Source organism: Sander vitreus, chromosome 13 (genome assembly GCF_031162955.1).
Source record: "Sander vitreus isolate 19-12246 chromosome 13, sanVit1, whole genome shotgun sequence".
NCBI lineage: Eukaryota > Metazoa > Chordata > Actinopteri > Perciformes > Percidae > Sander > Sander vitreus.
This window is the reverse complement of record NC_135867.1, coordinates 18,745,453-18,765,419: the sequence shown is the minus strand read 5'-3', so window position 1 is coordinate 18,765,419 and position 19,967 is coordinate 18,745,453. Positions and strand designations below refer to the sequence as shown.

The 19,967-nt window shown below is 38.7% G+C and overlaps 2 protein-coding genes across 7 annotated transcripts; both read left to right on the top strand.

Moving 5' to 3' along the window:
- Nucleotides 1-638: 638 nt before the first annotated feature.
- rnf167 (ring finger protein 167) lies at nt 639-7,433 on the top strand. 2 transcript variants are annotated; one of them, XM_078265585.1, is made up of 10 exons: nt 639-888; nt 2,565-2,685; nt 2,778-2,858; nt 2,952-3,089; nt 3,173-3,260; nt 3,357-3,447; nt 3,616-3,721; nt 4,074-4,167; nt 4,384-4,464; nt 4,736-7,433. In XM_078265585.1, the coding sequence occupies exons 2-10, from the start codon at nt 2,581-2,583 to the stop codon at nt 5,152-5,154; spliced, it is 1,203 nt and encodes a 400-aa protein (XP_078121711.1). In that variant the 5' UTR covers nt 639-888; nt 2,565-2,580; the 3' UTR covers nt 5,155-7,433. The 2 variants fall into 2 exon arrangements, with proteins under 2 accessions (XP_078121711.1, XP_078121709.1); XM_078265583.1 differs by having other exon boundaries at nt 639-1,053.
- Nucleotides 7,434-10,387: 2,954 nt separating this feature from the next.
- Nucleotides 10,388-19,461, top strand: srrt (serrate RNA effector molecule homolog (Arabidopsis)). Of its 5 annotated transcripts, none has more exons than XM_078265618.1 (20): nt 10,388-10,482; nt 11,337-11,455; nt 11,640-11,768; nt 11,851-11,997; nt 12,393-12,581; nt 14,972-15,141; nt 15,229-15,413; nt 15,491-15,601; nt 15,679-15,841; nt 15,977-16,125; nt 16,206-16,267; nt 16,410-16,488; nt 16,929-17,126; nt 17,226-17,396; nt 17,514-17,667; nt 17,962-18,155; nt 18,296-18,452; nt 18,794-18,886; nt 18,979-19,078; nt 19,222-19,461. In XM_078265618.1, exons 2-20 carry the CDS (start codon nt 11,337-11,339, stop codon nt 19,295-19,297), a joined length of 2,646 nt encoding a protein of 881 aa, XP_078121744.1. In that variant the 5' UTR covers nt 10,388-10,482; the 3' UTR covers nt 19,298-19,461. The 5 variants fall into 5 exon arrangements, with proteins under 5 accessions (XP_078121744.1, XP_078121745.1, XP_078121743.1 ...); XM_078265619.1 differs by having other exon boundaries at nt 15,974-16,125; nt 18,296-18,446; XM_078265617.1 differs by having other exon boundaries at nt 15,974-16,125.
- Nucleotides 19,462-19,967: the final 506 nt, after the last annotated feature.

The window sequence follows — 19,967 nt, the reverse complement described above, 5'->3', positions numbered from 1 at the left end:
CTGTTTGTGCATTAGTGCGTGTGTTTGTGTGTGCGCGCGCGCGTGTTTTTTTTTTTATTATTTATTCTTGTTTTATACAGTGTATTATCACTTTTGATATAGTCTTCAGACCGACAACACTTGAAATACTGTAGTACAGTGATTCTACCACTTGAGGTCAGTGTTGAGGAAGGTGTGGCCTGATGACTGAAGTTATTTGCTGCAGTTGTTCTGCCCTCTCTTATTTTCATAGGCCCTCACAGGATTTCTACCAGGGGCCTAATCTCTTACAACTGACATGCCTGAGTAAAAGGTAGGCCTAATTCAGTCATGTGACCTGTGGATGCTGGACTGAATGATTGGAATCTGTTCATTTGAATGTTTGTCTCTTTCTGCGTCTTGAAATGCAGCCTGAAATCCTTTGCATGTGCAATCTCTTTTTCACGCGCATTTCCTGTTATCACTCTATTATAAAATATTATAATAACATACTTTCTTTCATAGTTCCTTCAATCCCTTTAATTTTGGGTCCATTGCGTGTTTAGCTATTTTAGATTAAATTAACATTCAAGCTTGCTGGGCACTCCGTTCATTGCTGGTCGTCCTTGTGGCCGCTGGTGGCGCTGTGGGTCAAGATGCTGGTGAGTCAATCTGCCTAATAACTCGAGGAAGAGCCAGGGAACAAGAAGCAATAACAAACAAAGCTAGCAGCAAGCTAACATAACTTTGAGAAATCGAGCACACAGGCGAAGTGTCTCCTTCACGGTGGACAAACATATTATTGGTTTATATACTACTAACCGTGTATGATAGGATGTACGTGGACTACAAAGAAGGCATATAGTAATCTGTCACGTAACGTTAACTGGTATCTAACATCTGCTAACATTAGCCAGACGTCCGCTATCGGTAATCCTTCCTGTCTTTTTCTTGTGGAATTATGATTGTCGAGAAAGTAGCTAGACGTACAGAAAAACTAATTTAATCGTTTTTACACGACATGTGAGAAACCCAAGTGAGACGACTAAGTTTAGATTACAACCTTCACGGTGCCGATTTTAGCAGGATTTTAAGGTACGTTATGTCACTAGCTAACTAAGTTACACATTACCCCGATGACTTTTGATATGTTGTATATTTGTTATTTTGAAAGGAACATAAACAATACCGGAGGTTATAAGTAAGCTACATGTAAATGACAGTCCAGCGGTGCAGACTATTACAACTATTTAACGTTATAACGAATCGACTGGCATGAGTACAGTAACGTTAGCTAAGTCAAGTTGTTTCTAAGAAGTTGATGAGGAAACATTAGCTAACGTTAGCTACATAACTAGCTAATGTTTCGTTTAGCGACAAAAGCAGCAGATTATTTCTCCACTAACTTCCTGTAACGTTGGGCTGTTACGCCACAAAATGTGTTACGTTGATTTAACATACGGACAATAGATTTCAGCGTGTTTTAGGTTAGTACACGAGGCAGTACTTTGGGTTCATTGCTATCCAGTGCCATAAAGTAACCTAGAAACAGAAGCGGGCATGTCCATAATTGTTGTGCTAATATCTTGTCTGCAAGCACAAATCACCCGAGCATTGCACTTATTTTACCTGATCATAATGTTTGCTTCTTAAACCTGATTTTCTGTACACAAAATTAGATAGATGCATACGAAAACAGCATTCTGTTAACCAGATCTGAGGCCGAGGAGCTTTTTACACTCTATGCTCACATGAGGGCCAACACATGCAAATAATGTGTTGATCAGGCTTTGCATATTCAAACTCAAAATGTAAAATTTGAGACTGTCTGCCTTATAGTTATTATAGTATTGATTTTAATTCCTCCAGTTATTTTGCCTACATTTGTAAACAAAATAACCAACAGGGTTGCAGTGTCACTACAACAAACAATTCTGCCAAGAAAGAAAATTGAATTTAACAAAAATACAGGAATTGAGAGACCAAATGGTTGGTTAAAGACTTCATTTTAAGAGTAAGCCATACGATGTTAACACCAAGAAAAAGTAATGTATTAATTACTTAACTTTAAAGACATCACAACCACTTAAGTGATGTTTAAGACCAACTGCAGATAACTACATTAAAGGGATTGCTTTGCTGGTAATTGATACAATTTCAAAGCAAACCTGCAGTTAAATGTCAATACAATGCATTTTATGCATATGTCCTTTTGTTTGTAAAACAAAACAACCATAGTCTTGAGAGGACATTTTTAGTCACACTCACAAAGAAACAGAATAACAATCACTTTCTAAAGTATTTAGTTTAAGCTACATCCACACTACTACGTTGACATGTTTAAATGGTGTTTTAGGTTTGCTCTGTTGCTCCATTACAATAGAGTGCATGTTAATGCATGCTGGTGAGCCAGTTTACAGTTCCTTGTTTGCATAACCATGTGCATATTTACAAAGGTTTACCACCTGAATTGACTATTTGCAATAGTATGTTAATGCCAGGCTGTAACCAAACTGCTAGATCAGCTCCAGCCTGAGACCTAAAGAATTTCTTTCTGGTTGTGACTCTTGATTATGATGTGTTTTACTGTCATGTGCTTTTCACAGTTTAGTGCAACCAAGGATGGCTCACCTTGGTGTGTGGTGCGTAGAAGCTCGATTGAGTATCCTTATAGTGGTTTTCTGCAGCGTACTGGTTCCCTCACCCACACATGCCTATATCTATGCTGTAAGTAATCTTTAGGCTTTAGCAATAAATATGATTCCTCAAATTCTCCTGGAGATTATGTCAGTTCTTTTATGTATATGTTGTTTTTGCAGCATTATAGCAATATGACCTCCATGTTGTTTGAGGACCTGCCTGCCTTTTTTGGCTCCCCACTTCCTAAGGATGGACTAATGGTAAGAGCAGATTTTTGGAGAAAGGGTGTATACAGGAAAATTAGAGGTTATAGTCCCTTTTTATAATTATGTTTTTTTTTCTTTGTGTGAAAGGGAATTTTGGTGGCGTCTCGTCCACTTAATGGCTGTACAGCAATAGACCCTCCCCCTCCATTGCCACTGTCTTATGATGCCAACACCACCAAATTCATCGCTCTCATCAGACGCTATGAATGCAATTTTGATATAAAGGTCAGTAATGTTTTGAGTGACCATTGAGTATGTTTAAGTGTCTGTGAGGCAAACTGGATTAATCTGTGGAACTGTTTTTTTAGGTCTTGCATGCACAGCAGGCTGGATACAGTGCTGTAATCGTTCACAACATGTACTCAGACACGCTGCTCAATATGAACTACAGCAATGGTAATTCTCTTTTATATTTTTAAGCTTTACACATTCACACCATCTTAATAAAATGGCTAAAATTTAAACCTTTTTTTTTTTTTTTTTTTTAAACAGACACTATTGCAGAGGAAATTGAGATCCCCTCTGTATTCACCAGCTACTATGCCTCCCAAATTCTCAGGAATTACATCATTCCAGAACAAGGGTAAGTAAAAGCATTTCAACGCTTTCAGAAATAAATTTATGAAATCATTTTTCAAACTAAATATAATCTAGACCAAACCAAACCTTAACAGTCAGAATAAGATGTGCACAGACCAATACATACTGACCTTTTCAGCGCTAGTGCTTATGATAATGTTGGTATCTACAGGGCCTATGTGATCCTCAAGCCGGAGTTTGCTTTTCCACTCTCCTACTACCTTATTCCATTCACTGGAGTAGTTGGCATGATCATTCTTGTGATGTGTGTCGTCTTGGTAAGTATGCATATGATGTGATGCCTCCCTGGGTGTTGTTACTATGTTTTGCATTCTAATAATATACCTTTTTGGATGGAAATAATTGTGGTGCAATAATTACTATATAATGTGTTTGTTTTGTCATCCAGGTTCCAAAGATAAGTCTATTATAAGCTAGCTTAGCAGAGCCAGCTAACTATCCTCTTTTAGATGCTATATTTATTCAGTAGACACATCTGAAAACCTATTTTCCAAATAATTTTTTCTTACTTACTATGAGCGGTGGGGTCCTACATGAACACAATAAACAAATTCATCCGTGCATGTAATTCTCATGCCATCGGTAACATGGTCTTTTTGTATTGTTTAGATTATACGATGTGTACAGTACAGAAAAAGGCTGAGGAAAAATCGTTTGTCCAAGGAACAACTGAAGCGGATTCCAATCCACAAGTTCAGGAAAGGTAACACGTTTGCACTGTTACTGTAGTATGTTGTTTTTAAGAATATTCAGAACTAATTGCAATGATCACATTTTCCTTGCATGGGAATTTGAAGTCTGTAAAATGTATTTCATTATCTGTGGAGCTTTTTATTTATAGAACAGGTTCTTAAGATGAAATGTTACTAAGAATTGAAATAGATTATATTTCACTTATAACTTTTCTCCTCTGTTTTAGGGGACGACTATGATGTGTGTGCAATCTGTCTGGATGATTATGAAGAAGGTGACAAGCTGCGAGTATTACCTTGTTCACATGGTAAATATTTGATGTGACTATGAAATGTTGCAGTGCAAAATACCTCTACTGATGTACAGAATGTGCAACAAGCTTTTGTACTATTTGAACACAAAGTACATAAATGTACCCTTTCTTACAAGTCAATATTTGTACCCCTACTTAGTGCATCTTTAAAAGCACAAGATTGTACTCCAAGTTGTACATTATCCCTTTTCCTCCAAACTTGAAATTGCCAATTCCTCCTGCACTGAAGTCCTTGTTGCTAACTGCCACTCTTTCTGCTTGTCAGCCTACCACTGCAAGTGTGTGGACCCATGGCTCACACAGACCAAGAAGACATGTCCTGTGTGCAAACAGCGCGTCACTCGCAACAACCCAGAGCACTCCGAGTCCGAGTCTGAGGAGGAAACTGGAGGACGTGGGGGGGGAGAAGGAACGGGGGGCGAAGCAGACTCGGAGCGCACTCCTCTGCTCCGACCGTCCAACCCGGGTTCCCCCTCAGGGAGCCCAGGGGCCTATTCTGCCACCACCACTACTGCCCAGTGCCTCGCCTCCCCTCCACACTGCGACTCACCCATCCTGGCTTATGAAGGCTACCACTCCCCCACAGACGACACAGACTCAGACAGTGATGACGCAGGAGAGGACAGGCACCACACTGATGATGACCTGGCTCAGCTCATTGGTAGGGATGTAGTGGAGATCTGATGCCTGGAACATAGCTGCAACAAGATTACTTAGTTTGACCTAAAAAGGGTCTTTGTGTCATCAGGTGTGCTATCACACTGTACTTCAAAATAGTTTGCAGATTTGTGGTAAGTAACACATTTATTTTGACAGAATGTTTTACCCAGTAGCCAGAGGAGGTCTACTTGTTAGTGTCAAAGCACATGTATTGAAGAGTTTTACCAAAATCCAGCATTGAGCATCCACCCACTAATATACACATATTCCCTCCAATACTCCTAAATGTGTCAGTAGACCTCCTGTTTTAATGCATGTTTTAATTCATAACTTGAACATGCCACGCGACCTAATCACTAGTGCTGCACAAAAAGAATGGGCCTCATAAATCTAATGTGCTGTATAAATAAGAGTGTAAAGCCTGTGTTGCTAAACAGAATGAATTCTGTGTTCACACTGAAGTGGAGCTTCAAGATTCAAAATCCTTTTATTCCCACAATGGGGAAAGTAAGGAAAGTGCAGTATGAAGACACTCTGTTGTCTGAATCATAATTGCTTTATATCTGACAGCCCTTTTTACCAGATTGTTCTTAACAAGGATGCAAGTGGAGGGAAAATGTTTGTTTTTATCTTTTAATCCATTTAGGTCTTTTTGCATTTTTTCAAGCTCTCTGAAATGTCAGATTTTCTTAAATTCTAAAGTAAATTACACCATAGTAGAATTTTACAGTTATGTTATACATTTCTGCTGCATTTACATTGTTATTGATAATACTGTGTGGTCAGTTTTAAGGAAAATATCTTTAGCTTTATCCAGTTTGTCAAGTTGAACAAACTCAGGTTTTTAGCAACAAATTAAAGGTCAGTCGATATTGTAAATTAATAACATAGTGAGAATTAACAGGGTTTGGTCTTATATATTGTTTTAGCTTTTTTGAATCAGTAAAATATAGATTCATGAATATTAATGGATGTTTTCCATTTTTATTTATATATATATATATATATATATATATATACACAACAGAATGATAACATGTTGAATCGTGGGACCCTCAAGGTGTTTTTATGAAAAAAAGAGCATTGCCTTACATTGGCCTTGATGCACATGTGTATGTTAAACGTTTGGAAATTGAAGGGACGGAATTCACACTCCTTTGTTTTCCTCTTGTCTAGCCAGTATTTAAAACTACTGGTTAGAAAGCTTTGATCTTGTCCCTGTGTTGTCTGTAAATGTGCTCCACATATGTTTTTATGGTGACGAGCAAAAAAGAGATGGCCTTGGTTTCCACATTTGTACTGCTAGTAATGATACAGATAGACAGCTTAGACATGCTTGATTTGCACCTGAAAGTTTGGACAAGCTCAGCGGCTGTCAAATTAGATTTGGTTTCTCTATTTAATAAAACGACCTAGGTGGGGTCCACGGTGTTAAATTACATAAAGAGCAGTACAAATAGAAACCTTAAGTTGTTTCAGCCAACATGTTTCACTGCTCCAAATAAATGCACAGCGTTTACCTTGATCTCATATTGTAAATTCACAACTGGAATTTAAAAAAAAAAATAAGTGTAATAAAAACTTTACAGGGTGTGGAAATTTTTTAACACTGTACAAATGTATCCACACTCCCTTTTTGCGTAGATGGGATTGTTAGCAATGTTTCCTGTGTATTCATTTTCTACTGCTGCACTATAGTCAGAGAAAATCTGAATTCAGAATGATTATTTAGGGCTCTATGTATTGAGGATTCTTTTATCAATTAAAAGAACATGTCCTACTGTATAACCTCAACTTGATCTATACCACGAATCAGATAGGGGACCCACAACTGCATATAACAGAGCAAACACTGCACAGTCTGTGTCTAAGGGTTTTTCAGTAAGTTGCATTTAGTGTGAAAGAGAGGAATCAGTAGGACTCTGAAATCCTAACATTCCATCTTTATATTCTACTGACGATTAATTAAAAGACTCAACACTATCAACGTTTGATTGGGACTTGTTGGCAATAGTCTGTCTTGTAAAATGTTTGTTTTTCTTTTTGCAGTATGCTTCAAATGACTTTGTACTTTTGTTTTGCTCTATATGTCCCTGAGACTGTTAACTGAAACAAATGAAAAAACATAATCCCCAAATTATTTTTTCTTCTTCGTTTAGAATGTGCCTAGTTTATCACACTTAAATGATAAATGTACAGTGTCAATTATGATTTTTGTGTATCAAGCAGGTTTGAAACACATTCTGTGGAAAGCTGCATTTAATGTGTGATTTGTGGAAGATTAAACGCATATTGAAACGGGACTGTGGTGCCACAGTTGTGTTTAAATGAGAAAAGAACAATGAAGTACCACTTTCCATACAATAATGGCCTATTGTCATACATGATCATGGGCAAATTGTTACCAAATGGGTATGCTATTACCACAACTTCTACCATTTTTTTTAAATATTTGTAAATATTTGAGCGGAAATCAATATAATGGAATTATAATACATAATGTTATGATTACAGAAGGAAATAATTTCCATTAAAAAGAATAAAGACTCGTGTTTATAGATGTAGTGTCAATATCATCTTCACCTACTGCCCCCAGTGTGCTGAGCCATAAGTTGCAGTGGTTTCATTAAGAATAATGAAAGGACTAAGCTTTTGTAAAAGCATGGCTCACCTAAGAAAATGTTCTTGTAATTAATTCCGGGCCTTTAATCCTATTGGCATGTAACTAATTAGCCTAGAGCATGGACACCCTGCTGAATTTAGAGTTGTTAGGTTATTTTACTCTGATCATTAACAAACACTATAGCACAATGACAGCACTGCGTACATATAAGCATACGGTGTCTCCCTGCTGCTCCTTCCCTCCTGCTCTATGTTCAGTTTGTAATATCTTGAATAAAGTTTATACAGTTATCCCTTTTCCTATGATCTTTAATATGTTTTGGGTTATTTTAAATTAACGTAATAATACCATTGGTGATGAGTCATTGCTACCAAATACTTTGGGTTAATCAAAAACATTTAAATGTAATTGGTACAATGGCAGCATTGAGTAAAAAATGAGTTTTCTGTTTAAAGTCAGAATGTTTTACATCAATGGAGAAAAAGAGCTTATATACCATTAATACTTTTGTCTTTTCGGATCTGTTCAGCTGGCATGGCTTATAAGGAGTTGGCTGCCTTTGGGTGTAATGGTGATTCATTAAGACTTCCTACAGCTGATGAATTCAGTCCTTTCAATCCCTCCTAACAAACTCCAAGTCTTTTACCATTTCATGTGCCTTTAATCATGTCACCTGCTGCTCTGAAGAAAAGACAATTCATGTATGAGCTGAATAAATCCTCAGATAGCTATAATAGGTTAGTCATTGGCTGGATTATGGCATGTGTGGGACTATATAGGCTAGTGTGTTCTGTGCAAGCTGAGAAATTAATAAAGTGGCACGAGGCATATGGACATGGATTGTAATAGACGGGACATGACAGCACATAAATGAATTCCTAAATCAAAAGAACCTGTGCAGACTTCATCTTCATACTAATCCTCAAGTTTGCTTTGGGTGTGCTGTGTTTTAAAGCTTTAGAAATATTTAAACTTTCTCTGGGTTCTGACAAATGCAGTTGTAGGAAAAGATGCCTGGATCACCACCATTTGTGCTGAGATTATCTTTCTGGCTATTCTTGACTGTATCTTCATTCGGGCTGCTGGATTCCAGAGTAACTCCTCAAGACCACGATGAGGTACGGTACACATTTATAGATTTTCTTATTAGTTTGAATTTGCCACCTGCCTTTTATCACTGAAGATTCAATCACATTCATTTATTAAATGTACCATAACAATTGGCATTATATTTTGACATGTGTTTTTCTTGTTTGTCAAAAGGTTTTTGACATATAAATATAATCAAAATGTTCAAAAATGGCTTGGCTTTTTAATGTCAAATGACACCAAAGCACTTTCTCCACAATATTAATACCCAGTTTAAATTGTCAAGTATTGGCCTTTGTTATTCCTAAAAATGTACCTTAATAATTTTGTGTAAAGAAAAAGAAGGAAATAATAATAGTTTACATGTTCATAGGGTTTTTTGGATAGTTACCAGCCGCATCTTTTCTCCAGTCCTTTGGGAGCCAATGGTGGACCCGGAGAAAACTTTTCATTTGGATCCAGGGATGGCCATACCTTCCCACAACAAGTGGAATCTGCATTTATCATGGAGAATGAAGCACAGACTACTCAAGTGTGGCCACAAGTAATCCTGGATTATATGAGGCACCAGTTAAGGTTTAGAGGAAGGACAAAGAAAAGCACAAAAAAAGGATGTACTACTTAGCAGTTTATTGAAAAATGACAGTTAAATAAAATTGTTTAAGAGTTGAATCTATTAAAATATTGTTTGAATACCAAACCCTTTCTCTACGACTTTTTCTTTTACATTTGTTCCACATGTCATCTGCTGTTAACAGGTAATTTGGAAGATATGAATGTACATACATATTAAAAACAAGGTGTTCAAAATTACTTACAAATAAAGTGATTCCAATATAAGATGTGGGGACAAAAGGCTTCAACACTCTGAGTTAGAACAATGAAGTGGTTATCTTCTAAAATTACAGTCTTTTGAGTACAAAATTATCTTTCTGTTACTATCCCTCCAATGCAGCTCAGCAAAGACACATTGTCTGGGGTAATACAAAGAGGGATTTTCATACAAAAAAAAAATACCTACTTGATTTGACTAACTCTGACTGCTGAAGCCTAATTTTATGTTTAGATAAACTTAAGAATGCAGGAGGAATGATTACAGCAACCAATAATAACACAATCAATAAACATACATAGTGGCATGTGATAATTGTTTTAAGATAGCCTTGACAAAATGTAAAGCTATCCTTTAACATTATGGAAAAGCATTGATGGAAATGCTCAAATTGAAAAATCTGCTTTCAATATCTCATTCTGTCTTGTTATCCTTCCATGGTTGCTGCAAGTTAGACTGATTAATTATATAGGCTGCTGCAGGATCTTTGTCTGAAATTAGTTTTTACTATAAAATAAAAATAATTGGCTGTTATTTACATTGAATACAATTATTTGAAGCTATTGTAGCATCTTAAACCCCAGTGACATCAGTGAGTCATATATGATACTTGCAGACAGTGCGTAATGAAATAATGATACTATATATAATACAAAATAATACAAATCTGATCCGCACTTCATAGGCCTACCAGTTGGTGGCGCTAATGCGCCACTTCGTTGTTTGTCTACCGCCGCAAAAACATCAAGAAGAAGACAAGGAGCGGAAGTAACACGAACATCGAACATCATCCAAGCAAATAATTAAGGTATCAATGTGCTAGTTTATATTAAATCGTATAATTTGTGGTAAAACTACCAAGAGAGCGACCGTTCTCTGATTTAGAAAAGGAATAAACGAATGGAACCGAGAGTTAATATTTAGCTAACGTTAGCTAGCTAGCTAACCTAACGTAGCCTATTAACGTTAGCTAACCCACGCTACAATAACTTTCCCCTTTGTTTCGACTTGAGAAACCACATCTTTATCCCCACATTTGTTAGGTTTTTTTTTTTTTTTAAATCTCAAATTCTTTGGTAATTTGGATATCCAAGTTCTACGCTATCATAACAAAGACCTAAGGTTAACGTTAAAACTACTCTAGCCATCTCTCTGGCAGGCCATCTCAGGATCCTTAGCTAAGTCCTATGACGTTAAGAGAATATCATTTTAACCATTTACTTTAGCTTTGTCTTTACAATAGTCTGCTAAAGGAAGCATATGGATTACCCATGCGCTACCCTTGGCCCAACTCTGACTAACGTTACCGTTATCTCCCCGCTGTATGTAGGCGCTGCTGTTTTTTGGGGGTTAAAGTTAACCGTATTAACAAGTCGACCAAATTAAAATAAATGCTGTCAACACCTCCTTGGCCGTACTTTCGTTCTTCACAATAATAATAAACACTGTTCCTTTGTCCATTTATTTTTTTATGGTTATCACTCAAATATAATTCTAAATCAACCAGGACTAAAATCTTAAGTATGGCCACTTTAACGTTAGCTTTTGTTTAGCGACTAAGCTCACAGTCAGGTAAACTATAATCCTACCATACCAAATTGTGACTTAAATTTGCTCTCTCTCTCTCTCTCTCGCTCTCGCTCTCGCTCTCTCTTCATGGAGATGGGAGACAGTGATGATGAGTATGATCGCAGGAGAAGGGACAAATTCAGACGGGAGAGAAGTGACTATGACCGTTCAAGAGAGAGAGAAGACCGACGCAGAGATGACTGGAACGACAGGTAAGAAAGATGTGGGAAAGCTCTTTCAGTCTCAAACATGATTCAGTTAAAGCCCATGCAGACGCCTCATCAAAAACTAAATGCATCTAAATGGTGGTTCTCTGGTGTTCTCACACATTTGGAGATATTTGTTTAATTTGAATGTTTATTTCATGTTTACTGTTTCCTGAAATCAATTTTCCAGAGAGTGGGACAGGGGCAGGGAACGACGTAATCGCGGAGAGTACCGGGATTACGACAGAGGCCGTAGGGAGAGATTCACTCCGCCCAGACACGACATGAGTCCCCAGCAGAAACGCATGAGAAGAGACTGGTGAGATTAGCTGCAACACAAATCCACAATTGTTGCAACTGTTGTCTGCTGTTACTTATGTTCTTTCATCTGTCTCTGGCAGGGATGACCACGGTGGAGATCCTTACCGTGGGGGGTATGACTTGGGTTATGGTGGTGGAGGAGGGCCCAGCTATGGCCCACCACAGCATTGGGGCCATCCTGACTTGCACCTCATGCAGCCTCATCATGGCATCCCCATTCAGGCGAGGTGAGAAATGGAATCAGTGTTGAGTGAGCCTGAGTTTTAAAGTTAAATGTTGTTTTCCACATCTTTAAGGATTCAATATTAACTTTCTTATAATTCCTGAACATTTTAGATATGTCTGTTCCTGAATGTTAATGTAAATGGCCTGAAGAAAACTTGTTCTTTAACGTTTTTCACCTCAAAGTATGTAGAAAAAATAGTTGCATGCAAAAATATGTTCTGTACAGTAGTTAAAATGAAAAACAAAGAAAAAAAGACAGGAGAGAGAACATGCATGCAGCACAGTCACAGTATGGGTTTTGTTCTCTTATCACACAACTAATTCATAGAATATAAAAAGCTACTAAAGAATTGCTGGCCCGTCCAAAACTCCATCCAACTTGTTTCTCTTCCATTAGGCTTGGTAACATCCATGACATGGATTTGGGTCCACCCCCTCCCATAATGAAGAGCTTTAAGGAGTTCCTGCTGTCCTTGGATGATTCTGTGGATGAAACTGAGGCGGTCAAACGCTACAATGAGTACAAGATTGACTTCCGCAGGCAGCAGATGCAGGACTTCTTTTTGGCTCATAAAGATGAAGAGTGGTAAGTCAGTTGCTTTTACTAATAATGAATATTAGGTTTTAATGTAGTTACACTATTGCCATTCTTTTCATTGAACTATACTATATAGTAATTTAATTTGTGATTGTCATTCCCAAAGTTTTACAGTTCTTCTCCTTTTGTCTTTTATTTCATTATTATTTAAGGTATATTTATATATATATATGTATATATTAGGGCTGTCAATCGATTAAAACATTTAATCTAATTAATTACATACTGATTAATTCATCGAAATGAATCGGATACATAATTAACGGTGCCTGAACAAAAAAAGGGTACTAAACAACAGTTGGTGACATTAAAGAACGGCTTGTTTATTGCTAAGGTCATATGGTCAAAATGAAATGTTTAATAATAATGTATAACAATAACTTATTTCACTATTAAATTGAACGAACTGAACAAAAACAACCACCAGATGGTAAAGGACATTTACAGTAACTTCAAATGCACCACGACGCTGTAGTTTACCAGTTTCATTGAACTGTGTCTGTGTTGTTTCTCTGACGGCAGCTGCAGATTGTTACATACCGGTGTTGAATACTCTACAGTAAAACACAGTCAAACGTTACACCGTTTAGCGTTAGCTGTCAGCATTTTAACCGTGTTTATCCAGCTACTAGCTAGCGGTAGGCTAACGTTAGCTGCTGTCGAGTATAGTGTTAACTAGCGTCACGTGCAGCGGTGTTTGTGTTGTCTGTATCGTCTGTTTCAGAGCATCAGAGAGAAGTGCAGACATATCAGTGGCACCAGATTTCGGTAGCCAGGGTTGGCAGGAAGAAGATTTTTACAAGTAAATGTTCCAATTAATGATCCAGGCAGAACATTCTCGTCTCCCTCCTTCATTTTACAGTCGAATGGTGGCTAGAACGGCAACGGGTCAAATGTCAGTATGGAATGGATTAATCTGCGTTATATTTTTTATTTTGACAGCCCTAATGTGTGTGTGTGTGTGTATGTATGTATGTGTGTGTATATATATATAAGTCATATTTATTTGATGGCTGATAAGTCAAGTATTTTCTGTAACAACCTCAACAAGAGCATGTTATACCTCAACTTAGGCCTTTTTGACATGTTCCACCCATGTAATAGGACCAGGCTCACATTAGTTTATTACTAATGACTTTTGTCACACTTGTAGTTTAAAAAAGAAGAAAATCAACCCAAATGCAACCTTAGTGCACATGTGATTGTTTTGTTTGATTGTAAATGTGTTGTAAGAGTTTGGACAGAGGTTTCCATAGGTGTTGATAAAACCTATGTCTGACGAAATAAAGTCAGACATAACGTATACTGTACCTGTAGCAGTGTAACAGCCCTGCCTTCTTCATTAAGTTGATCAATATATCTATAGAAGCACTTGTCTCTAAAATCTCTTCACAATCACATAACTGAAGGATTTAAGTACATTATTTGTTCAGTTATATGTAGCTATGACCAACACGTAATCCTTATTGTTTGGGTTGATTGTCTTTTTCTTATTTAGCGTTTTAACCTTTCAAATATGTACAGTTGTATAATGCCTGTTAATGCTTATTACACTTATTTCACAGGTGTCATGCAAACTTTTTCTGTTTTGCCATAACCCATTTTTCTTCCCTTCCTACTACTACGTTGACGACGTTTTTTTGAAGATGAGAAAAAGTGGAACTTATCAGCAAGAATCGCTCTTAGACAGCAAGGGCATGCACTGCGCACAATGCAGTTGCTCTTAGACACACAGTACCAGGGATTTTAGATAGACAGTCAAGTGGTCGCGCATAGAGAATTTTTTTTTTCTTTTATGCTTTTTCTACGCTACTTTCTTTTTATATTCGGATCAAATCGAATCCCAAAACCGAATTTGTGTGTAAACAGACACACCATTGGGGTGAAGTGGAGCGCACTTTCACAGAAGAGATCCCCTCTCTGTATATATTTGTTAATAAACTGGCAGAACAAAAGGTAACTGTAGTCCACTCAATGTTCAACATTTGTAATGTGAAATTCTGAATGTAAATGCTTCATTTCATAATCTCTCTGTTGTGTTTTTTCCTTAATTATTGGTGAGTTAATCTCAACTTTCAAATAATGTGCAATAATTTGCTTTAATAATAACAAAGTCAACATGCATACACTGAATGCCCAACACAAGTACTAGGCTATACAAAATACCAAAATCACAATATTAGTTATGATAGTCTGTATAGATACTTGAATTCCCAACAAATAACCATCTGGATTTAAAAAAAAGATCATATTTCTTGAAAAGTTGTAACACACCACAGTTGCAATATAGATATATAATATGCATTTGTTCTCTAACTTTTACATCCCGTTCATCCCAACCCCCCGTCATTCCCTCCCTACCACGACTCTGGACACAGGTTCAGGTCCAAGTATCACCCAGATGAAGCCAGCCGACTTAAGGCGGAGGCCCAGAGTTCCCTGCACAACCGTCTGAATGTCTTCATGTTCCTGATGGAGAACAGCTGGTTTGATAATGTCTCCCTGGACATTGAACACACCCCAGCCATCATCAAGGTTCTGGATGCAGGTGGGACAATTTAATGAATAGTACCTAAAAGAAAAGCCACTGTCATCAGTTGAAGCCTGAATCATATACGCTCTCGCTTGTCTTCAGCTGTGATAAAGATGGAAGGAGGGACTGATCATGACCTTCGCATCTTGGACCTGTCATCTGAAGAGGAGGAAGAACGGGAGAAGTTGGCATCTGTTTCAGGGGGCGCCGAACCTCCCAAGAGGGAAGACCTTAAAACCTTGGACGGTGACTGCAAACCTTCAGTAGAGAAAGACAAAAATGAGAAGGTATGCTTTTCTATCCACCTTTGCCAGGCAGTACAGATTTCACAGTGCTGTGTTGATGACAATAAACTGTGCCACAGGAGGAGAGCGACTCTGCCGGCACAGAAAGAGCTGCTGCAACAGAAGGGCAGGATGTGAATGAGGAGTCAGAGAAAGAAGCTGTCATAGAAGAAATGCCTGAACCCAAGAAAGTAAGTGTTGCTTCTATTACTTATTTGCTCACGAGACAGAAATGAACCAACTAATTGTTCTCATTTTCATTCATCAGCCGAGAAGAAAGAGGAAGCGCAGCGGAGACAGCGACGATGAAGCCAGCGCCTCAGAGAGTGACTCTGACTCGGATTCAGACTCAAATTCCAACTGCTCTGATAAACCTGTGAAGAAGGAAGAGGAGGAAGACAAGGAAGAGGAAGAGGAAGAGGAGGGGGAAGGTGAGGAGTCAAATTCATATAGTCTGATTTTTTTATCTTCAGGTAGACTACTAGAATACTGTCTATGTTCCCAGTATTTGTAACTCATATTTTTTTCCACACCAATTTGCTCTCTCCCATCTAATGATGAAGAAGATAAACCAAAGGAGACTGCTGAAGAGGACAACAACAAAGAAGAAAAGAAACCCAAAGATGACTCTCCCAGGCCGCGGCCTCTCCACAGAACCTGCTCTCTGTTCATGAGAAGCATCGCTCCCACCATTTCCAAGGCTGAGATTATTGCTGTGAGTTGAACACAGATGGCATTGTTAATTTGTGTCTTTAAAAAAAACAACAACTTGACCTTTATGTTTTTCTCTCTCAGCTTTGCCGGCGATACCCTGGCTTTCTGCGTGTTTGCTTGTCTGACCCTCATCCAGAGCGCAGGTTGGTTAAAAATTCATGATAATAATAATAATTTCTTGCTCTGGAAATTATGTTTGTTGGATTCATTTAGCCACACATTGTGTGAAGCAAGAGACTACACACGACTGCACAACAATGGTTAATTAACCCTGTGCTGTTGCAGGTTTTTCAGGCGTTGCTGGGTAACGTTTGACCGTAGCGTCAACATCAAAGAGGTTTGCTGGAACCTTCAGAATATTCGAGTAAGTGTGCCAGTCTCAGCTATTGACACTACTGTTTGCAAGTGATTGTAATATGCAGCGCAGTATGTTGTGTCAAAGTGTTTTGTGTCAAATAACTTGCGGTAGGTTATGTATTATTTATGTGTCAAGTTGTTAGATCACTGGTTGTGGACACGTGTAAAAGAAAATGCGTTGCTGGCGTCAGACTTTCTGTTCTTATTTAAGTGCATGCCTTAACTAATGTTGACTGCATTCTGGTTTTCCCTCTTTTTCATTTTCTTTTATTACGATCATTTAACCATATTTGTCAGCGACTCAGAGCTGCAGTGATGGCTGTTGTATTAAAAAAAACAGTTAAGGGAGCCTTGGATAGTCTTTTGCGCCTGTTTTTATTACTTGTGTTATCTCCTAGATAGCAGTTGAGGCCCGTTAAAACTGTTTTACTCTCTTACATTTCACAGCTGCGAGACTGTGAACTCGCACCAGGCGTGAACCGGGACCTGGCCCGGAGGGTGCGTAATGTTAATGGCCTCACTCAGCACAAGCAGGTGCTCCGCAACGACATCAAGCTGGCTGCCAAGCTCATTCATGCCTTGGACGAGAAAGGAGACCTGTGGAGCATCAAGTCCCAGGAAGAGAGGCACAGAGAGAGCACAGAGGTACAGCGCTTATCATCAATTACAATTTAAAGAGATTGTTCTCAAATGGTCTTGCTGTAACTGAATAATTCATTCATGTGTGGTTTGTGATTTCAAAAGTTGCCAGCTCAGAACCCCATCTTGAAGAACATCACAGATTATCTGATAGAGGAGGTGAGTGCTGAGGAGGAGGAGCTCCTGGGCTCCGGGAGTGGGATGGATTCAGAGGAGAGCACCAAGGAGGGAAACCCTGCAGAGACGACTGTGGAGAGGGATGACAAACTAGCCAAGGTTTGACTCTCGCAGTTAGAAGTACATTTAAGAATTCACATGCAGCATAATTCCGTATCCAAACAATGCATTATATTTCATCCGTTAATTCTCTGCCCTCCGTCTACGTCGTTGCAGGTTTTGGATCGTCTGGTCTTGTATCTGCGTATTGTGCATTCAATTGACTACTACAACACCTGTGAATACCCCAGTGAGGATGAAATGCCCAATCGCTGTGGCATGATCCATGTACGTGGACCCATCCCTCCTAACCGCATCACACATGGTGAAGGTCAGTATTTCCCTTGTTTGTGTTATTTAACGTGGATTACTGGAGGGAAAATAAATATTATATGCAGAAATGTGTGTTCCTGTTTAGTTTTCTCTGCTGGATTTGAAATGCAACTCCAGCAGCTAGTTAAACACAAGCTGTGACAACAGTTTTCTATCACACCTTTTTCCCCACAGGCTCTTACACCAGTTTGCCGCAGTTTCTTAACAACTTAAACATCACATACGTTTGTAATGTATGCTACACTTTACAATGCACCGTATCATTTTTGAATGTACATTTCTTTTGCTACAGTGCAACAATGGCAGAAGATGATGGAAGAGAAGCTGAGTCCTCTGTTGAGTTTAAAAGAAATCCTGTCGGAGGATGAGGCAGGGAAGATGGGCCGCAAGGATCCTGTGGAAGAGGTGGAGAAGTTTGTGAATGCCAACACTCAAGAGCTGGGCAAGGACAAATGGCTCTGCCCACTAAGTGGCAAGAAATTCAAGGTGAGTGCTTGTAGAACGGCATTCAGGACAGCACAACACCTTGAAGACACGTACATTACCGGTGTTATTGCTGTCATCTGATTTGCTGCTTCATTCTTAATGTGATGCGAAGACCTTTTGCTTTTTAAATTAATTTCAAGGGCCCAGAGTTTGTACGTAAGCACATCCTGAACAAACATGGGGACAAAATTGAAGAAGTGAAAAAGGAAGTGGTGTTCTTTAACAATTTCCTGATGGATGCCAAGAGACCGTCGCTGCCAGAGATGAAACTTCCTCCTCTTCCAGGCCCAGGTGAAGGTTGACACAATATTTCTTAACTTTAAGATACTCATGAAGAACGAAGACTGATTTAACAAATGAATCGGTTTACTGCGGTGCACCAGGGTTTAAATAGTGGAATCCTATTTGTTCACAAGTATATAAACTTTGTTTTTTTTTGGGGGGGGGCATTTCCACCTTTAATGGATAGGACAGCTAGATATGAAAGGGGAGAGAGAGGGGGGAAGACATGCAGGAAATTGTCACAGGTCGGACTCGAACCCTGGTCCTTCTGCGTCGAGGAATAAACCTCTATATATGTGCGCCTGCTCTACCAACTGAGCTAACCCGGCCACTCTCTGGTTGGTTTTGTCCTACAGGTTTGCTTTCTCCCAGCATGCCATTTCCTCCTCAAGGTCCTCAAGGTCCAATGGGCTTTGGACAGCCTCGTCCACCACTGATGGGCTATGGTGGTATGTTGTGACTACTTTTTTATTATAGTGGAAATGTGTATCGTCTATCAAACCACTACTTTTAAGTTAATTATGAGTCCTTTTTTTAACAGGTGGACCTCCTTACCCCCCCAACCAATACGGAGGAGGCAGAGGCAACTATGACAACTTCCGCGGACAAGGTGGCTACCTGGGGAAGCCACGCAACCTCAGGTGAGACCACTGTACGTGTGATCTTTATTTTATAGCCGTCTCCATTTTCCGCTATTAGAATTGTGAACATCTTTTTTTTTATGATTATTTCTATTCTTCTTCCTGTGTCTTTGTTTTTCTCCTTGCACCCTCAACCATCTTAGAATGTCACGCGGTGATCCACGCAACATCATTGAATATCGTGACCTGGATGCACCTGATGATATGGACTTCTTTTAGAAGGTTTGCTTGGTCCTTTGAGTCTTCACTCTTTGCCAGTGTTATGCACTCATGTTTTTTTGTAGTAATTTGGTTCTTCTAAATATTTCATTTTGTAATTGTGCAACAAGAACACAAACCTGCTGTAAACTGGTTCCTCAATAAAGTTGACAAACTGCATTAATATGCATTTATCAAATAAAATTGTGTGTTAATAAATCGGATGCAGATCAGAGCAACCAACTACATTTGCATTGAAGAACTTGGGTTTATGGTTAGAAAACAGTGGTAACAGAGGGGCTGATGTTTGGACAATTATATTTTGAGTTGTGTGTTTTTGCCCATTTGTGCTCATGATTTTCTCCATTGCACATGTCTCAAGACCGCATACTCCAGCGCTGGGGAGAAGACCCCAACCCTTCTAGTGAAGCAGTTATAAATGGTTGCCCTCTACTGGGTAAACCATTGAATTACAGTGTGCATGCATGCTGGCAGTTTTTGATACAGCTGCTAACTAGGAAGCTGCAGAAGCCTTGCAGTGGTGCAAGAAAATTTAAATATTCTAAGTAGAAACAATGCTACCGGTACAAACTCAAATGAAAAGTAAAAGTTCTCTTCTGAAGTTGGTCCTGGTCATACTAATTTTTGTTGAGGTATGATGTACACAAATGAAAATGCAACAACTTGTTTT